This window comes from Misgurnus anguillicaudatus, chromosome 3 (genome assembly GCF_027580225.2).
Source record: "Misgurnus anguillicaudatus chromosome 3, ASM2758022v2, whole genome shotgun sequence".
Taxonomy (NCBI): Eukaryota; Metazoa; Chordata; class Actinopteri; order Cypriniformes; family Cobitidae; genus Misgurnus; species Misgurnus anguillicaudatus.
Window position 1 is genome coordinate 6,497,507 of NC_073339.2, and position 14,136 is coordinate 6,511,642.

General features: G+C 38.6%; 1 protein-coding gene across 2 annotated transcripts in view; it reads right to left on the reverse strand.

Annotated features, from left to right (window-relative positions):
- usp34 (ubiquitin specific peptidase 34) overlaps nt 1–14,136 on the reverse strand; it is a 56,783-nt gene that overhangs the window by 10,229 nt on the left and 32,418 nt on the right. For both annotated transcript variants that reach the window (XM_073860229.1, XM_073860237.1), the window contains exons 39-64: nt 13,968–14,131; nt 13,824–13,889; nt 13,551–13,697; nt 13,416–13,473; nt 11,955–12,031; nt 11,078–11,172; nt 9,967–10,139; nt 9,714–9,864; nt 9,545–9,623; nt 9,378–9,431; nt 9,203–9,298; nt 9,049–9,113; nt 8,895–8,970; nt 8,741–8,788; nt 7,189–7,254; nt 6,922–7,002; nt 6,742–6,827; nt 6,218–6,386; nt 5,976–6,050; nt 5,747–5,898; nt 5,482–5,635; nt 3,718–3,762; nt 3,530–3,634; nt 3,063–3,210; nt 2,584–2,888; nt 2,109–2,438 (exon numbers count right to left, since the gene is read on the reverse strand). In XM_073860229.1, coding sequence (XP_073716330.1) covers nt 2,109–2,438; nt 2,584–2,888; nt 3,063–3,210; nt 3,530–3,634; nt 3,718–3,762; nt 5,482–5,635; nt 5,747–5,898; nt 5,976–6,050; nt 6,218–6,386; nt 6,742–6,827; nt 6,922–7,002; nt 7,189–7,254; nt 8,741–8,788; nt 8,895–8,970; nt 9,049–9,113; nt 9,203–9,298; nt 9,378–9,431; nt 9,545–9,623; nt 9,714–9,864; nt 9,967–10,139; nt 11,078–11,172; nt 11,955–12,031; nt 13,416–13,473; nt 13,551–13,697; nt 13,824–13,889; nt 13,968–14,131 — 3,065 coding nt within the window. The remainder of the gene's footprint in view (nt 1–2,108; nt 2,439–2,583; nt 2,889–3,062; nt 3,211–3,529; nt 3,635–3,717; nt 3,763–5,481; nt 5,636–5,746; nt 5,899–5,975; nt 6,051–6,217; nt 6,387–6,741; nt 6,828–6,921; nt 7,003–7,188; nt 7,255–8,740; nt 8,789–8,894; nt 8,971–9,048; nt 9,114–9,202; nt 9,299–9,377; nt 9,432–9,544; nt 9,624–9,713; nt 9,865–9,966; nt 10,140–11,077; nt 11,173–11,954; nt 12,032–13,415; nt 13,474–13,550; nt 13,698–13,823; nt 13,890–13,967; nt 14,132–14,136) is intronic.

Genomic DNA, 14,136 nt, shown 5'->3' on the forward strand with positions numbered 1-14,136 from the left:
CTTAAACTTCATGAAAAATCTCTGAATGGGCCAGCGAAATTCAATAACATACATGATCAAAAAATAGTGTTATCTTAGGCCTAGTCATGGGTATTTTTATACCACGGCATGAAGCACTGTCAATAGCATGCCAAACCAACAGATGGCGGTACATCCCTAACCGTAAAGCCATGTTGGCCAATCAGAAGCCATTGCAGAGTCTCACAACGTCACAAGCCAAAAACGTTAAAAAAACCCTAGCAAGTTTAGTTTCAGTAACCTAATACTGCGTTTGTGTGTGGACAAACGGTTAAACCGGAGAGTAGGGTTGCCGCGGTGACAGAATTTTCCCACCGGTTAATCGGCGCATCACAAACCCGATGATCCCGATATCACTGGGTGGGAGGGGCTTATAAATGCGCATGCAGACGTGCACATTTTACTTTCACTTTTGAATTATGCTGTTTAAATGTAGTGCTTGCGTACGCTGCGGTAAATCGCGTATGAATTTGCGTGCAATGCAAGTCCAACAGCTGGTTTAATTAAGTGCTTGAATCAATGTGCGCAGGTAATTCTCACAGAACCCACCAGTCCCAAGCAGAGCAACCGGCTACTTCTCCATAAAGCGCTGCTTGAATGATGGGTTTATTATTTTTCTTGATAAAAAACACCAAAAAAACGATCTCGCTTATATTAAACATCATATATGTATATTATAACAAAAACGAGTAAGCACGCGGCTTCTGCCATCGTCTGGTCGGTCAGCTCGCCTCGCACACTGACAGAAATAAATTAAACCTGACACCGGCTGCTCTGTGACGTGACGCGCGTTACGCTCCGCTGAATTCAGGCAGCAGACACATTCAGTTGTTAGTGTTTGCTCTCTCTAAATACTAAATGATTTAATTACACGAAAATATCAAAACGACGGTGAAAGACGGTGTCGCGGTGGTCAAGTGATCTAACCGGTGAGAGGCTGAAGCACCGGTAAACACCGTTTCACAGACTATCGCGGCAAGCCTACCGGAGAGAAATAGCTACAATTTTGAAAATACCTGTGTTCGTGTGATCAGGGCGTAAGATATCTAGGGGCAGGTTTACACATCAACGATTGTATTAAAAAGAAACAATTGAAAAAAAATCAAATCAAAACGATCCTTGTTTACACAGATCCTAAAAACGACTATAAAGCGCTGTATTATGCGTGCCAGGCCAGTAGTCGGCGATGTTACTTTGTAAAGAAACGCTATACACCTGCCCACATAAGCATTCTTCAACAGAGCCATAAATACAAACAATCGATACGGTAATGCATTAAACAATTATGTTTGGATAGACGATGAGGTAGGTTTATTACTACAAGTGACCCTGGAATATTAAAGGGACAATAAGTAGGATTTACCCCCACCTAGTGGTGAAATTGTATTTAGCATTCAAACGAACAGTGCTCTCCAGCGCCTCGCTTTTCCAAATGCGTGTTGCAACTACGGTAGCCAGTATGTAATCACTGATCTCCTTGTCCATTTCAGCTAGTTCACGTGTTCTGAATGAAAACGCGTTGTGGAAACGTGTTGGGAGGCTAGTGCTTTTTGTCCCTCTCTGCTATTATAGTTTATCAATACAGCGGAACGATATGGAAGCCTCCTCGGACTTACCCGTTCAATGTAAGTAAAGAGAAGAAATTCTATGTTTACAAAGAAAAGTCAGATCACTGGCAGAGGTCATTTGACATCAACGAGTACATATTTATGAATAAAGACATTGATTTTGATGAACAAAACACTTAAAACCCTACTTACTGTCCCTTTAAATAGGCAACATTTTTTAAACTTTTTTGGAGACACGTGTATAAACTTTATCATAAATGGTAGGAGGCCATTGTTGGTATGGTTGTCAAGTACTTGCACATTGTCAAGTACTTACCTGTAGGCTGAACACGTATGCACTTTCTAAATGTCTGCAGTTTCAGGACCCAAAAACATTGTTGTGTTAACGAACCGCCAAAATGCAACATTTCCCGTTTTTGCTTAAAAACGTTTTGGTTAAAAACGTCAACGGCTCCTATAATTGCTACCCATAACACACAGTATATCAAGTAACAGATAAACGACTAAAGAGAATGTACCCACCCCGGGGTACTGGCTGGCATGGGGTGTAAGGTTTTTGAAGGCCCACTGGATGTTCTGGTGGGACGCCAACTGACGGGTAAAGGCGGGTGACTGCTCGCAGCACATGCGCAGGATGGCGTAGTACGCCGGCAGCATGCCACGGTTGAACAGAACCACCTCCTGATCATCGTGATCCGCTAGGATGTAGTTGAAGGCGATGTTTTTGGTGACGACGGGGTTCTGGACGATCAGCCGCACGTTCTCACTGCAGTCCATGCAAACGTTGTACCAGAAAGACAGAAGGGCCTGTTTGTTGTGATTCGTGGCGATCGCAGGTTCTGATAACTTGGGCTGTGGGGTGAACGAACAAATTAAGAAATTATATGAATTTGAAATAATGAATTTACTCTAAATTTCAGGTTTCAAGGCTTATAAATCAACTTTTTTTGACATTTATTTTCTGTAAAATTAAAAAAAAAATTTTTTTTTGATATACCTGGAAGAGGTTCCAGAGGTCCATGAAGTAACTGGAGAACATGAGCTTCTCAGTTTTGGAGATGAGACAGTAAGTCATGAAGCTGAAATACTGGACCAGTTTGGTGGTCCCGTGCACCGGCACATCCACGTAGAGTTTGGCCCGGCCCAGCAGACCCAGTAGCAGGTTGTAAACCTGGTGCAATACGACCGTCGTGTCGGGACTCAGAGGAAGGTCTCGTGTCGGGATGTGAAGAGAACGCGTGGAACGAAACATCTGACGGAAGGAGTTACTCGGGATGAGGGACACCAGGAGATACGCAGCAGCTGAGACAGAAAATGTTCAGGATATAATGCAAATAATGAACAACCTGATACAAGACAAGATGTTTTATGTTAAGTTTGCACACTTAAATGTAACTTATAGGGCATCCAGATACTTTTTAGTTTTTGTTTGTATCTGCATGTGTGTGTTTTGTTAGTAGAGACGTGTATTCTCACAGGTTCGGACACGCGGGTAGTTGTGCGCCAGCAGAAATCTCTCCACCCAGTTCTCCATGTTCTGCAGGACCCAGCTGTGAGCCAGCTTATTACGGGGAGTCTGAACCGCCAACCAGTCCAAACACTGCGATGGGTTGTACTCTATAACCTGAGAAGCAAAGACATTAAGATCAGCATGGTGGCACTCTCGCAGACCCCATTTCAACCCATACTGGCACCTGTCCTGCCACAGGTGCCCAATGCTGCCAACATGTTAGCTTCAAACCCAAAACCAATAACATCAAAGTCTGGGGGAGGCAAGACTTCCTTGAATACTACAGACCGCACCCTTTGTACCCACAATACTCGCCATTCTTGTGTGGCACGCAGTGGCGTTACGCCAACAGCTTAATCTTTTCAAATAGAAAACTATGGTGTGATTTTGCCTGGAATGAGGAGAGGTTATATTTGAATTCAGATTGGCGTACCTCCCAGATCCTCTGCAGGATGTAGGAGGCAAATGAGGGCATTCCAGGAGGACCGGCAGCGAACTCCATCAGCATCGTCAACAACTTAAAGAAGGGATTTGCTGCCTGAGATACGAACATGAATAATGTGTCAAGTTGTGTTTGTTACAGAGACAAAATGAAAATGTATACCACTGTGTTGATCTCACCTCTGGTGTCAGTTTAGCTATCGAGGTAAACAGCATTGACACGATCTACACCAAAAGAAAACATCATGAGATTTATAAACAATCTGTCAAGGATGTGAAGCTTATTTTCTCTTTTTGTATGCATAAAAGTATTCAACAACATATGAAAAACGCAATTCCTACAAGACAGTTTGTAATAAAATCATTAAAAAAATTTTTTGGGTCACAGAATCAAAAATTAACTATGGTGTAAACCAGGGGAAGGCTGCATAATTATTATTCGCAACTAATCGGTTACTGAATAAAGGTTTTTGTTTACATCATATATGTGTGTATACTGTGTATAATAATTATGTATATGTAACACATGCATGCATATATTTAAGAAATATTTACATGTCTATATACATTTTATATTTATTAATAATTTATATTATATATAAAAATTAGTGCTGGGCAAAGATTAATTGAGATTAATCGCATATAAAACAAAAGTTATTTTTTTGCATCATATGTGTGTATGTGTGCTGTGTGTAATTATTATGAATATTTAAACACACAAATATAATACATAAACACATTTCAGAATTTTTTATTTGTATATATTTTTTAAAATAAATAAATAAATAAATAAATATATATCCACACACACACACACACGTTTTTATTAGAGCTGGGCATATATTAATCTCATACAAAATAAAAGTAATTTTTTGCATGACATATGAGTTTGTGCTGTGTGTAATTATTATGTATATATAAATACATACACATTCATGTATGTATTTAAGAAACATTTACACGTGTGTATATATATTTATTTATATTTTTATATATATATTCAAAATTATTTATAAATAAAAAACGATATTTAAATATACATAAATTTAAGAAATGTTTTATGTATGTGTGTGTGTATAAATATACATAATATTTACACACATCACAAACTCATATATTATGCAAAAAATTACTTTTATTTTGTATGAGATTAATCTAGATTAATCTAGATTAATCTATGCCCAGCCCTAGTATTTATATATACATAATAATTACACACAGCCAGTTCCTGTTGTCTCTGGAAGCCATTTCTATAATGGTGCATTTCTATATTACGGTATGCTAAAAATCACTTTTATTTTGTATGCGATTAATCGCGATTAATCTTTGCCCAGCACTAAATATACTATTACTTAATATATAAATAAAAATTTTCCTAAAATTAAACATGTATGTGTGTGTATTTATTGATTTATTATATACATAATTATAATACACAGTACACAGACACATATATGATGTAAACAAAAACTTTTATTCTGTAACCGATTAGTTGCGATGAATCGTTACCCAGCTCTACCCAAGGGTTTTCTAACTTTTTGATGGCAAGGACCCCGAAATATGATAAAAATTTTGCGAGGGACCCCATCATAAAATATATATACACATTTATAATTTTTTATAAAAACATTTAACCTCTGTTAGATATAGATAATTGGCTATATAGTAGATTTTTACAATTTTTGTCTTTTTTTCTCTAAACTTTTCTGGGGACCTCTTTGAACCTTCTGGGGACCCCTGACCCCAGCTTGAAAACCCTTGGTGTAACCTTTGCTGTCATGCGACAACAAAACTATAAAAACAGGAAATGACATCACAGAAAGGACACTCACAGACCTTTATGTCTGTGTGTCATGGTCAGTAAGCTCTTAAAATGACAAAGCAAGGTTTAAGTTCAGAGTATACACTTATTTAATAAGGTGTGTGTGTGTGTGTGTTTCTCACATGTTCTGCCAGGCGGTTGTTGTATCTGCAGAGGCTGAATATGAGGTTGCAGGTTTGTCTGATGTTGATACTGTCTCTGATGTGCTGGAACAAGAAAGGAAAACCTTTTCCTCCAGTCAGCGCAGCCATGTCACTCTGAGACAAGGTCAAGTGTCTGTGGATAAACAATGACATGATCACAAAGACGAGCATCATCCTCTCAGTATCTCAGTGATAGAGACTTTTTGCATGTCTAAATACACAAAATGTTTTAGTCTGTGCGAACCTCTCGGATCTGGACTGCTCTACTAGCAGAGCTATGAGAGCGATCATCTTCTCCAGAGCGGCGGGTCGGTACTTCTCCTCGGCCAGCGAGAGGATGTCCTCCTCTTCGTCTTCCTCGCCCTCCTCTTCCTCAGACAACACCTCCACTTGAGGCTGAGAGAGAAAGAATGATGTCACTGATGATGTCATTGTTTAGGAGGAGATGAGAGAACATCTGTTCAACCACTCACATTTTCAGGTCCTTTAGTTCCCATGTAGAAATGGACCATTATAGAAATGGCTTGAAGAGACAACAGGAACTGGCTCTGCCATGGACAAAAGTAAACCTTGTATTAAATTTTAAATTTACTAGATAATAATTAATTGATACATTCACATATAATGTATTTTGTGATGATATGCTTGCACACATGCAGTTCTGGATCAATCTTGGCGTTACTGGTTAGCCATACACAAAAAGAAGTGACGTTACCTCCTCTTCGCCCATTTTGGCGAACTCATAAAGGAAGGCGAAGTATTCGGTGAGATGTTTGCTATGAGGCTTCACTCCATGCTCCATGATTGACAGCAGCGTTTTGACAAATCGCGTCACACAGGAGCGACTGCCGATGTCCTCCACCGGCCCGTCCATGTCATCAGAGCTGTAGACACAAATGGCAGAAAGATTCATATGAAGAGCACTTTTGGATAAAAAAATCGTTATTAGCATGTTTTAGTGCTAATGCAACTAAACGTGCTTTTGGGTAAAAAAATTAGGTGGTCGGTGGCAATGGGCGGGGCTTTTCAATGTGAGGTCACATTCACAAAAGAATAAAAAACGAATGTCTTGGAAGAAAGGTTTGCCAAAATAGGAATTAAATTTTTTTTTTTATTGTAGAGTGGTTGTGTTCACACACTGCCAACACACATTTATGTCAAAACGTGGATTTTGCATAATATGTCCCCTTTAAATAAAGCATGCTCTATAATAAAAGAGACACAAAGAGAATCACACACCCATCCTCCATGCCCGGCTGCAGGTAAAGGTGAGCGTGGACTGGCCTCAACCTCTGGATCACATGGATGCACAACCTCTGGAACATCTGAAACATTACAAAGGACAACATACTTCATTGGGTATGTGCACCAAAAGGAGGAAGGTTTGGCTACTGAACACATTAATGAGCACACACTAACCTGCCGGACGATCTGATTGGGACACTTGATGAGAATCTGCATGGGCCACCAGTTGTCATCCGCCATCTGATCCAAAAACCACTCGCAGACATCATCACATACATGAATCATACATACTGCTGATACTAACATGTGACAATTACAAAAGAGCTCAGTGTATTTTAAAATACTACATATGACGGAGGTGAGTGGAAAACGCTCAACAAAGACGACAGGAAGTTGCTTGGATATAGGAATATGAATGCAATGGATGCAGGGAAACTTTACCTCGCAAGCAGCTTGGCTGTTGTTGAACTGTTTGGTCAAAAGTTCGATCCACTGCAGCATTGTGGGCTGAAGGACACAAACAATGTTTACTGATCATAATGACATGCATATTTAACTATCATCCATGACGGCCAGGCTTAAAACAAAATGTTAAACTATGACTAACAGTAAGCACTTTATTATTAAATTATACAGGAAAAGCCAATTAACTCTTTCTCCGCCATTAACAAGTTATCTTGTCAATTTACCGTGGGTTCACACCAGCCGCGTTTGAGGCGTCAATATCGCGACTACCGCGTCTATTTTGCAACTTGAACATTTTGAGTTTACTCACTTTATTAGCGTGTGAAAGATGTGTGTAAAATTCTAGTCATTGAGATATTCACGCGGAAAGTCGCGTAATGGGAGGGGCTTCTGCGACTCTGCTCGCTTTCTGTAATCATGTCACTACTAGAGCAATCTCCTGATTGGTTAACGTGGCGCATTTTTCCGCCAAAGCTAAACATTTTCAACTCGCGCGTTTGGCGCGGCAACGCTCAATTTGCGCAAACTAGACGCGCGAAGGAGTCGCGCTAAACGCCTCATTCGCGCCGCAAGACCTCCAGACCCGCGTCAACGCATCTTCACATTGACTTAACATTGAAATCACTCACGCTTGACACCTCTACCCCAGCTGGTCTGAACACAGCATAAGAGCCAATGACGAGTTTTTACGGCAATCCATATTACTGCAATTGTCCACTAGGTGGCGCTTTTAAACACTAAAGCATCCACTGGTTCAAAAATAGTAAAAACTCTATGTAGTTTTTGATCATCGCTCTGAATCTGATCTCTAACAAAAGTCCTTTACAAAATTTATCTCAGCTTTTTGCTCCAAATTTGGTATTTTTGAACTCTTTCCCCGCCATTGACAAGATATCTCGTCAATGAAGAGAAAACGCTTCCCCGCCAATGACGAGTATTTCCGTCTTTCCGCAATACTGCTATTATCCACTAGGTGGCCCCCTTCCGCAACTTTTTAAACCCGGAAGTATTGCCCTATGGCAAGCTGCTGCATGTCCGTGTCTGTTTTAAAGATCGCTCTGAATGGGCTCTCTATGAAAAGTCTGTCACAAAAATGGAATTATCTCTGCTTTTTGCTCAAAATGTGGTGTTTTTGCAGAAACCTACCCATATTCAAAAGCTGATTACAAAAGAACTACTGAAGGTAGGAAGAAACATTTTTTTTGTTTGAAAGCAGAGGGTCTGTTCTTTCATTTGGTATATTGTATGTTTATATATTTGAAGAAGAACATTTTCTGGAAGGCATTAAACTTTTGTGAAAAACATGAAAAACGCTGGCGCTGGCTGTCAACTTTTTTTAAAAACGCTGGCGGTGAAAGAGTTAAGAAAACTGCCCATCTTTCGTTTGAAATATTGTATGTTTATATATTTAAAGAAGAACATTTTCTGGACGGCATTAAACTTTTGTGAAAATCATAAAAAATGCTGGTGGGCAACTGACAGGGAAACAGTTAAGTGGCATCAATAAGTGCTGACAATATTGTCTTACCTTTTCTTTGGAGTGAATAAAAGTTTCCAGAACAAACGATGTGCTGAGCTGTGATAGAAAGAGAGGAAAACAATCACTTTAAGAGTCTCCCAATGAATCTGAAAGCCTATTGGGGTAAAGATGCTTTTTTAACAGATGCAATATAAAAACTCACTTTAGCCGTCATGAGGGACACAGATTTAGGGTCTGGTAAAGTGCTGGGAATACTGCTGCACAGCTGCCACATGAAACTAAAGGACAAACAAAAATGAATTAAAAATTCAATATATTCTTTCAATACATAAAAGGTTCAGGAAGTGTATTCTCACCCGAAGTACGTGTGTTCAAAGATGTTTTTGTCCTGGAGGAACTGCATGTTATCATGCCAGATCCACTATGAAACACAGAGAGATGCCATCACATACCCCGACATTAACAGACATATGCAGTGCAGTTTTAAGGTGGTGATAATATGATTGATACCTCCAGAAGATCAGGAGAAATGTCAAAGTTAAAATCTTTCCCATTTTCTTCCTCCACCTCCACTCGCTTATAAAACAGCATGTATGCACTGTGGGTCTACAGAGAGACAAAATCAGATGTTAATCCAGTTTTAAGACTACTTTTAGAGAAAAAGTGAAGAAAATATATCACTGACCTTTTCAAAGGAGAAATCCATGAACTTGTCAGTGACAGAGTCATACGTTTTTGTCTGAAATTAAACAATTCAATTAAAAAAAAATCAGATTTAACTCACTTTTACACGCTTCAATGCAATAAGTCTATTGGATGGTCTCATGTGTAAAAATATATTCAAGTACATACTGTCATTTCTCCACCGAAGCACTCAGAGGCCAACTGTGCAGAATCAAACGGTTTCACCTCTGCGTCATTGAATAGGTACCTGTAACAGGAAGTGATGTCAGCACTTAACATCAAACGTGTTTTTGTGGTCCAGGGTCATATGTTTGTATTCAAAAGAGTAAATAACCACCATTTGTTATTGCGGTAAGCATGCGGGTTCACGATGTCCCTGACGAAACTGTAATAATGGCCGCCATCAGCTGTGCCCGTGTGCACCGTCACTCCGATGAGGTCATACTCGTAACTCTCCGCCGGCTTCGTGTCACCCTCGTCACGGAAACCTGACAATTTGGTCATGATTAGTTGACTGTAGTAGACAAAGTCACATGACTACTAGTTAACTATTCAAACAATAAAGATCTTCCAGAAGGATCCTGTCCTACCTTCTTTTCTGTCACCCTTGGCCATGAGGAAGTCCTCTGTGTAGAGCGTCATGTCGAGTCTCAGAGGGAAAGAAAAGTGTGTGTTGACTTTCTCCTTCATCATGGTGACCATGTTGAACGTGTAACGCATGGTGTTGAAACTCAAGATCCTGGGAAGCTTTTTGAAACATGCCCTGAAAGAGAGACACAGAGAGAGATAAATTTAGAGAGAGTAAGATAAAGAGAGAAAGTAGGAGAGATAAAGAGGGAGAGAATGAGTGTGAGAGGGGAAGAGTTGGAGCAAAAGTTTGAGATTGAGATAATGTGGGTGTGTGTGTGCGCGTGCAAGTGTGTAATTGATTGAGAGATAGAAAGAGAGATTGAGATAAAAAGCGTGAGAGGGAAAGAGTTGAAGCAAAAGTTCGAGACTGAGATAACATGTGTGTGTGTGTGTGTGTGTGTGTGTGTGTGTGTGTGTGTGTGTGTGTGTGTGTGTGTGTGTGTGTGTGTGTGTGTGTGTGTGTGCGCGCGCGCGCGTGCAAGTGTGTAATTGATTGAGAGATAAAAGAGAGATTGAGATAAAAAGCGTGAGAGGGAAAGAGTTGAAGCAAAAGTTCGAGACTGAGATAACATGTGTGTGTGTGTGTGTGTGTGTGTGTGTGTGTGTGTGTGTGTGTGTGTGTGTGTGTGTGTGTGTGTGTGCGCGCGCGCGTGCAAGTGTGTAATTGATTGAGAGATAAAAGAGAGATTGAGATAAGAAACGTGAGAGCGAAAGAGTTGGAGCAAAAGTTCGAGATTGAGATAACGTGTGTGTGTGTGTGTTTGTGTGCACGCATGCAAGTGTGTGATTGATTGAGAGATAGAAAGAGAGATTGAGATAAAAAGCGTGAGAGAGAAAGAGTTGGAGATTGAGATAACGTGTGTGCGCATGCAAGTGTGTTGGTGATTGAGAGATAGAATGAGAGAGATAAAGAGAGATAGTGGGAGAAATAAAAAGCAAGAGATTGAGAGAAAGAGTGTGAGAAGGGAAGAGTTTGAGAAAAAGTTCAAGATTGAGATAACGTGTGTGTGTGTGTGTGTGTATGCAAGTGTGTGAGTGATTGAGAGATAGAAAGAGAAAGTGAGATAGTACCTTTTCTCAGCGCGTACTTTCTTCCCACACTGTGAGCAGGTGTACATGTTATCACCTTCCAATGTGTCTTTAATAGTCACCTCATCCAGAGACTCCTGGAGAGAGAGAAACAGAGAGAGACAGAGAGAGAGAGAGAGAGAACACAAAAGAGTTAAAGGTGTATTTGGTGTCATTAAGGGAGTTTTTTATTGGGCTGGGCGGTGTGACAAAATATAAAAAAATGTACAAACAGTTTATAAATTCCACACTAGGCAAGAAAACAGAATCACAGGCAAGAGTTTTTATAATGGGAGTGATTTAGTTAAGCCTTTCATTTAAAAATGAAGCAATGACATAATTTCATTCATAAGTATGAATATGCTAAAATGAGTAAGTAAGTAAATCTTAATTGTTATGGTTTTGTATAATTCCTTTGAAAAATGACTCAAACCATGACAGTAACTTAGTCATCACTCTTGCTTTAGTTAAAGGCAATATATTTTGTGAATAAAGCACTAACTGCATGTGACTCATTCATGTTGTGCACATCAAAGGTCCAACTACAAAATGTTGTATATTCTGGATTTGAATGTTGGTATCAAAATAAAATCTGATATTTTTGTCAATTCAGTCTCAAAAGTTACATTCATATTTTCATTCACACATATTCTGGTAAGGGTCAGGTATGCAACAAGACAAAAGTTAAACTATATTTCAAAACCAGTGTATCTGTATAGGTCAGACAGGTTTCAAAGTATTTCAAATGTTAAATGTAAACTTAGACTTCTAAAAATACACCCACCATGAGAAATATTGGCTTGAGTAAAAGTGTGGAAACTAGCCCCGGTCTCCCTTAACATAAAGTAAACATGAAGGTGTGACAAGGAGAAAAACTTACATAGATGTTCTTCATATCAGCCACTTGACACCTCACTGTATAAAACTCCTCGGCCGTCTGACTCACATGATCACAATCCAGTGAATACCCAGACACGAATTAACATCAAGAAATATAAACTACACCTCATAAATCTCTTTAGATGTGCTCATATGTGATCAATGCATCTGGTTTTTGCTATAAGACAGCAGAGAAAACACAGAGTGGCGAGGGAGAATCATCATTTTTGTTTATATAATTAATTTTCAAGTATTAAATCCCATCTAGGTAAGTTTAAATATAACACCAGTGGCAAGAGTTGCTAACATAAGGAGTTATAAGCATTAAAGGTGCAATGTGTAGATTTTAGCACTGACTTTCTTACTTATTTTTGTCTTGTTTTCTGTAAAAATATCTAAAAATTCTGTATTTTCTTGATGAACAAAATGACCTAGGAAAATAAGTCTAGCTTTTAGGAAAAAATATACAATTTAAGGGAATTTGTGTTTAAAACAAGCAAAAAAATCTGCCAATGGAATAAGAACAATTTTCTTGAATTAAGTGTTTATGAAAAAAGTAAACTTATTTAAAGAAAAATGTTCTTATTTTAGATATTTTTACTGAAAGATGCTTTTTCTTGATGAGCAAAACGACCCAAGAAAATAAGTCTAGTTTTTAGACAAAAAATATAAAATTTAAGCGAAAACAGGCAAAAAAATCTGCCAATGGATTAAGAACAATTTTCTTGAATTAAGTGTTTATGAAAAAAGTTAACTTATTTAAAGAAAAATGTTCTTATTTTAGATATTTTTACTGAAAGATGCTTTTTCTTGATGAGCAAAACGACACATGAAAATAAGTCTAGTTTTTAGGCAAAAAATATAAAATTTAAGCGAAAACAGGCAAAAAATCTGCCAATGGATTAAGAACAATTTTCTTGAATTAAGTGTTTATGAAAAAAGTTAACTTATTTAAAAATTATTTTAAAAAAAATCTTATTTTGCATGTTTTAAGCACAAATTTACTTAGTTTATATTTTTTTGTCTAAAACTAGACTTATTTTCCTAGGTCATTTTGCTCATCAAGAAAATAGATCTTAATATTTGAATTTTTAGATTTTTTACTGAAAACAAGACAAAAATACTAAGAAAATTATTTTTTGCAGTGCAGTGCGGTAGACAACACAGGACAAACATGCCGTCGTCTGCGACAACGTAGTGCTAAAACGAGCTCTATAGTTTAGGACTACTGTAGAAACGCAAAATGGCGACTTCCATGTAAGGGGACGTAGATATATAGATAAAAATGTCTCATTCTAAGGATATAAATATGTTAATATTTAATATAAATATAATAATATAAAAATTATGTTAAATCTTTCAACACCACTGATAATATAGTAATGTATATCAGATTGCATTTCTGTCAAGAGATCCTTTCTAAAATTTCCACACTGCACCTTTAATCACATCAGTTTTCTTACCAGTGAAACAACGTTGTTGGTGATGACGCCTCCAAACAATGTTTTGACTGTGTTTTTCTGAAACAAACACACAACCATTAGTCCAGTGGACTGGCGATTCTCACAAAAACACTGCAAACACATGGGTGTCATACCAGGTCCTGAGACATCTCCTCTATTTTGGTGATGAGGTCTGTGAAGAACTCTGTCATGTCTTTTTGTTCTCCCGTGTTCAGCGGCTGCTTGTCCATGGTGTAGGTCTTACAGAACGGACGAGGGTTATACGCTTTCCTCTCGCTTTCCTGCGTGCACACAAATGCATGTACCTCCTTCAATAGTTTTTTTTTTTCATTTGGATGCAATCAGTCTAGCTGTTTTTGTACACAACGTCATGCCTTACGTGAGCACCCTTTATGTGAAATACATACCATGAGATACGTAAACATTTTCTGCAGCTCCAGCAGTGTGGTCTTATGCTTTATATCCTCTAAATACTAAAAGCAAACAGACAAAATAATCAGAATAAGGCACAAATCCAAACAAAAAGTAAAGATTTTGTGTGTTGTACTGACTTTGGCAGTAAAGACCGCCTGTCTGGCCTCTGGGATCATATAGAGTTGTTGGATGGTGGACGCCAGGTAACATGTGGCGCCCAGGTTGGTCAGCCCTACGAAGCGACACTCGGCTCTGACATCATCATGGGGCCAGTAATCCCACTTATACGGAGCATGAGACGCTACA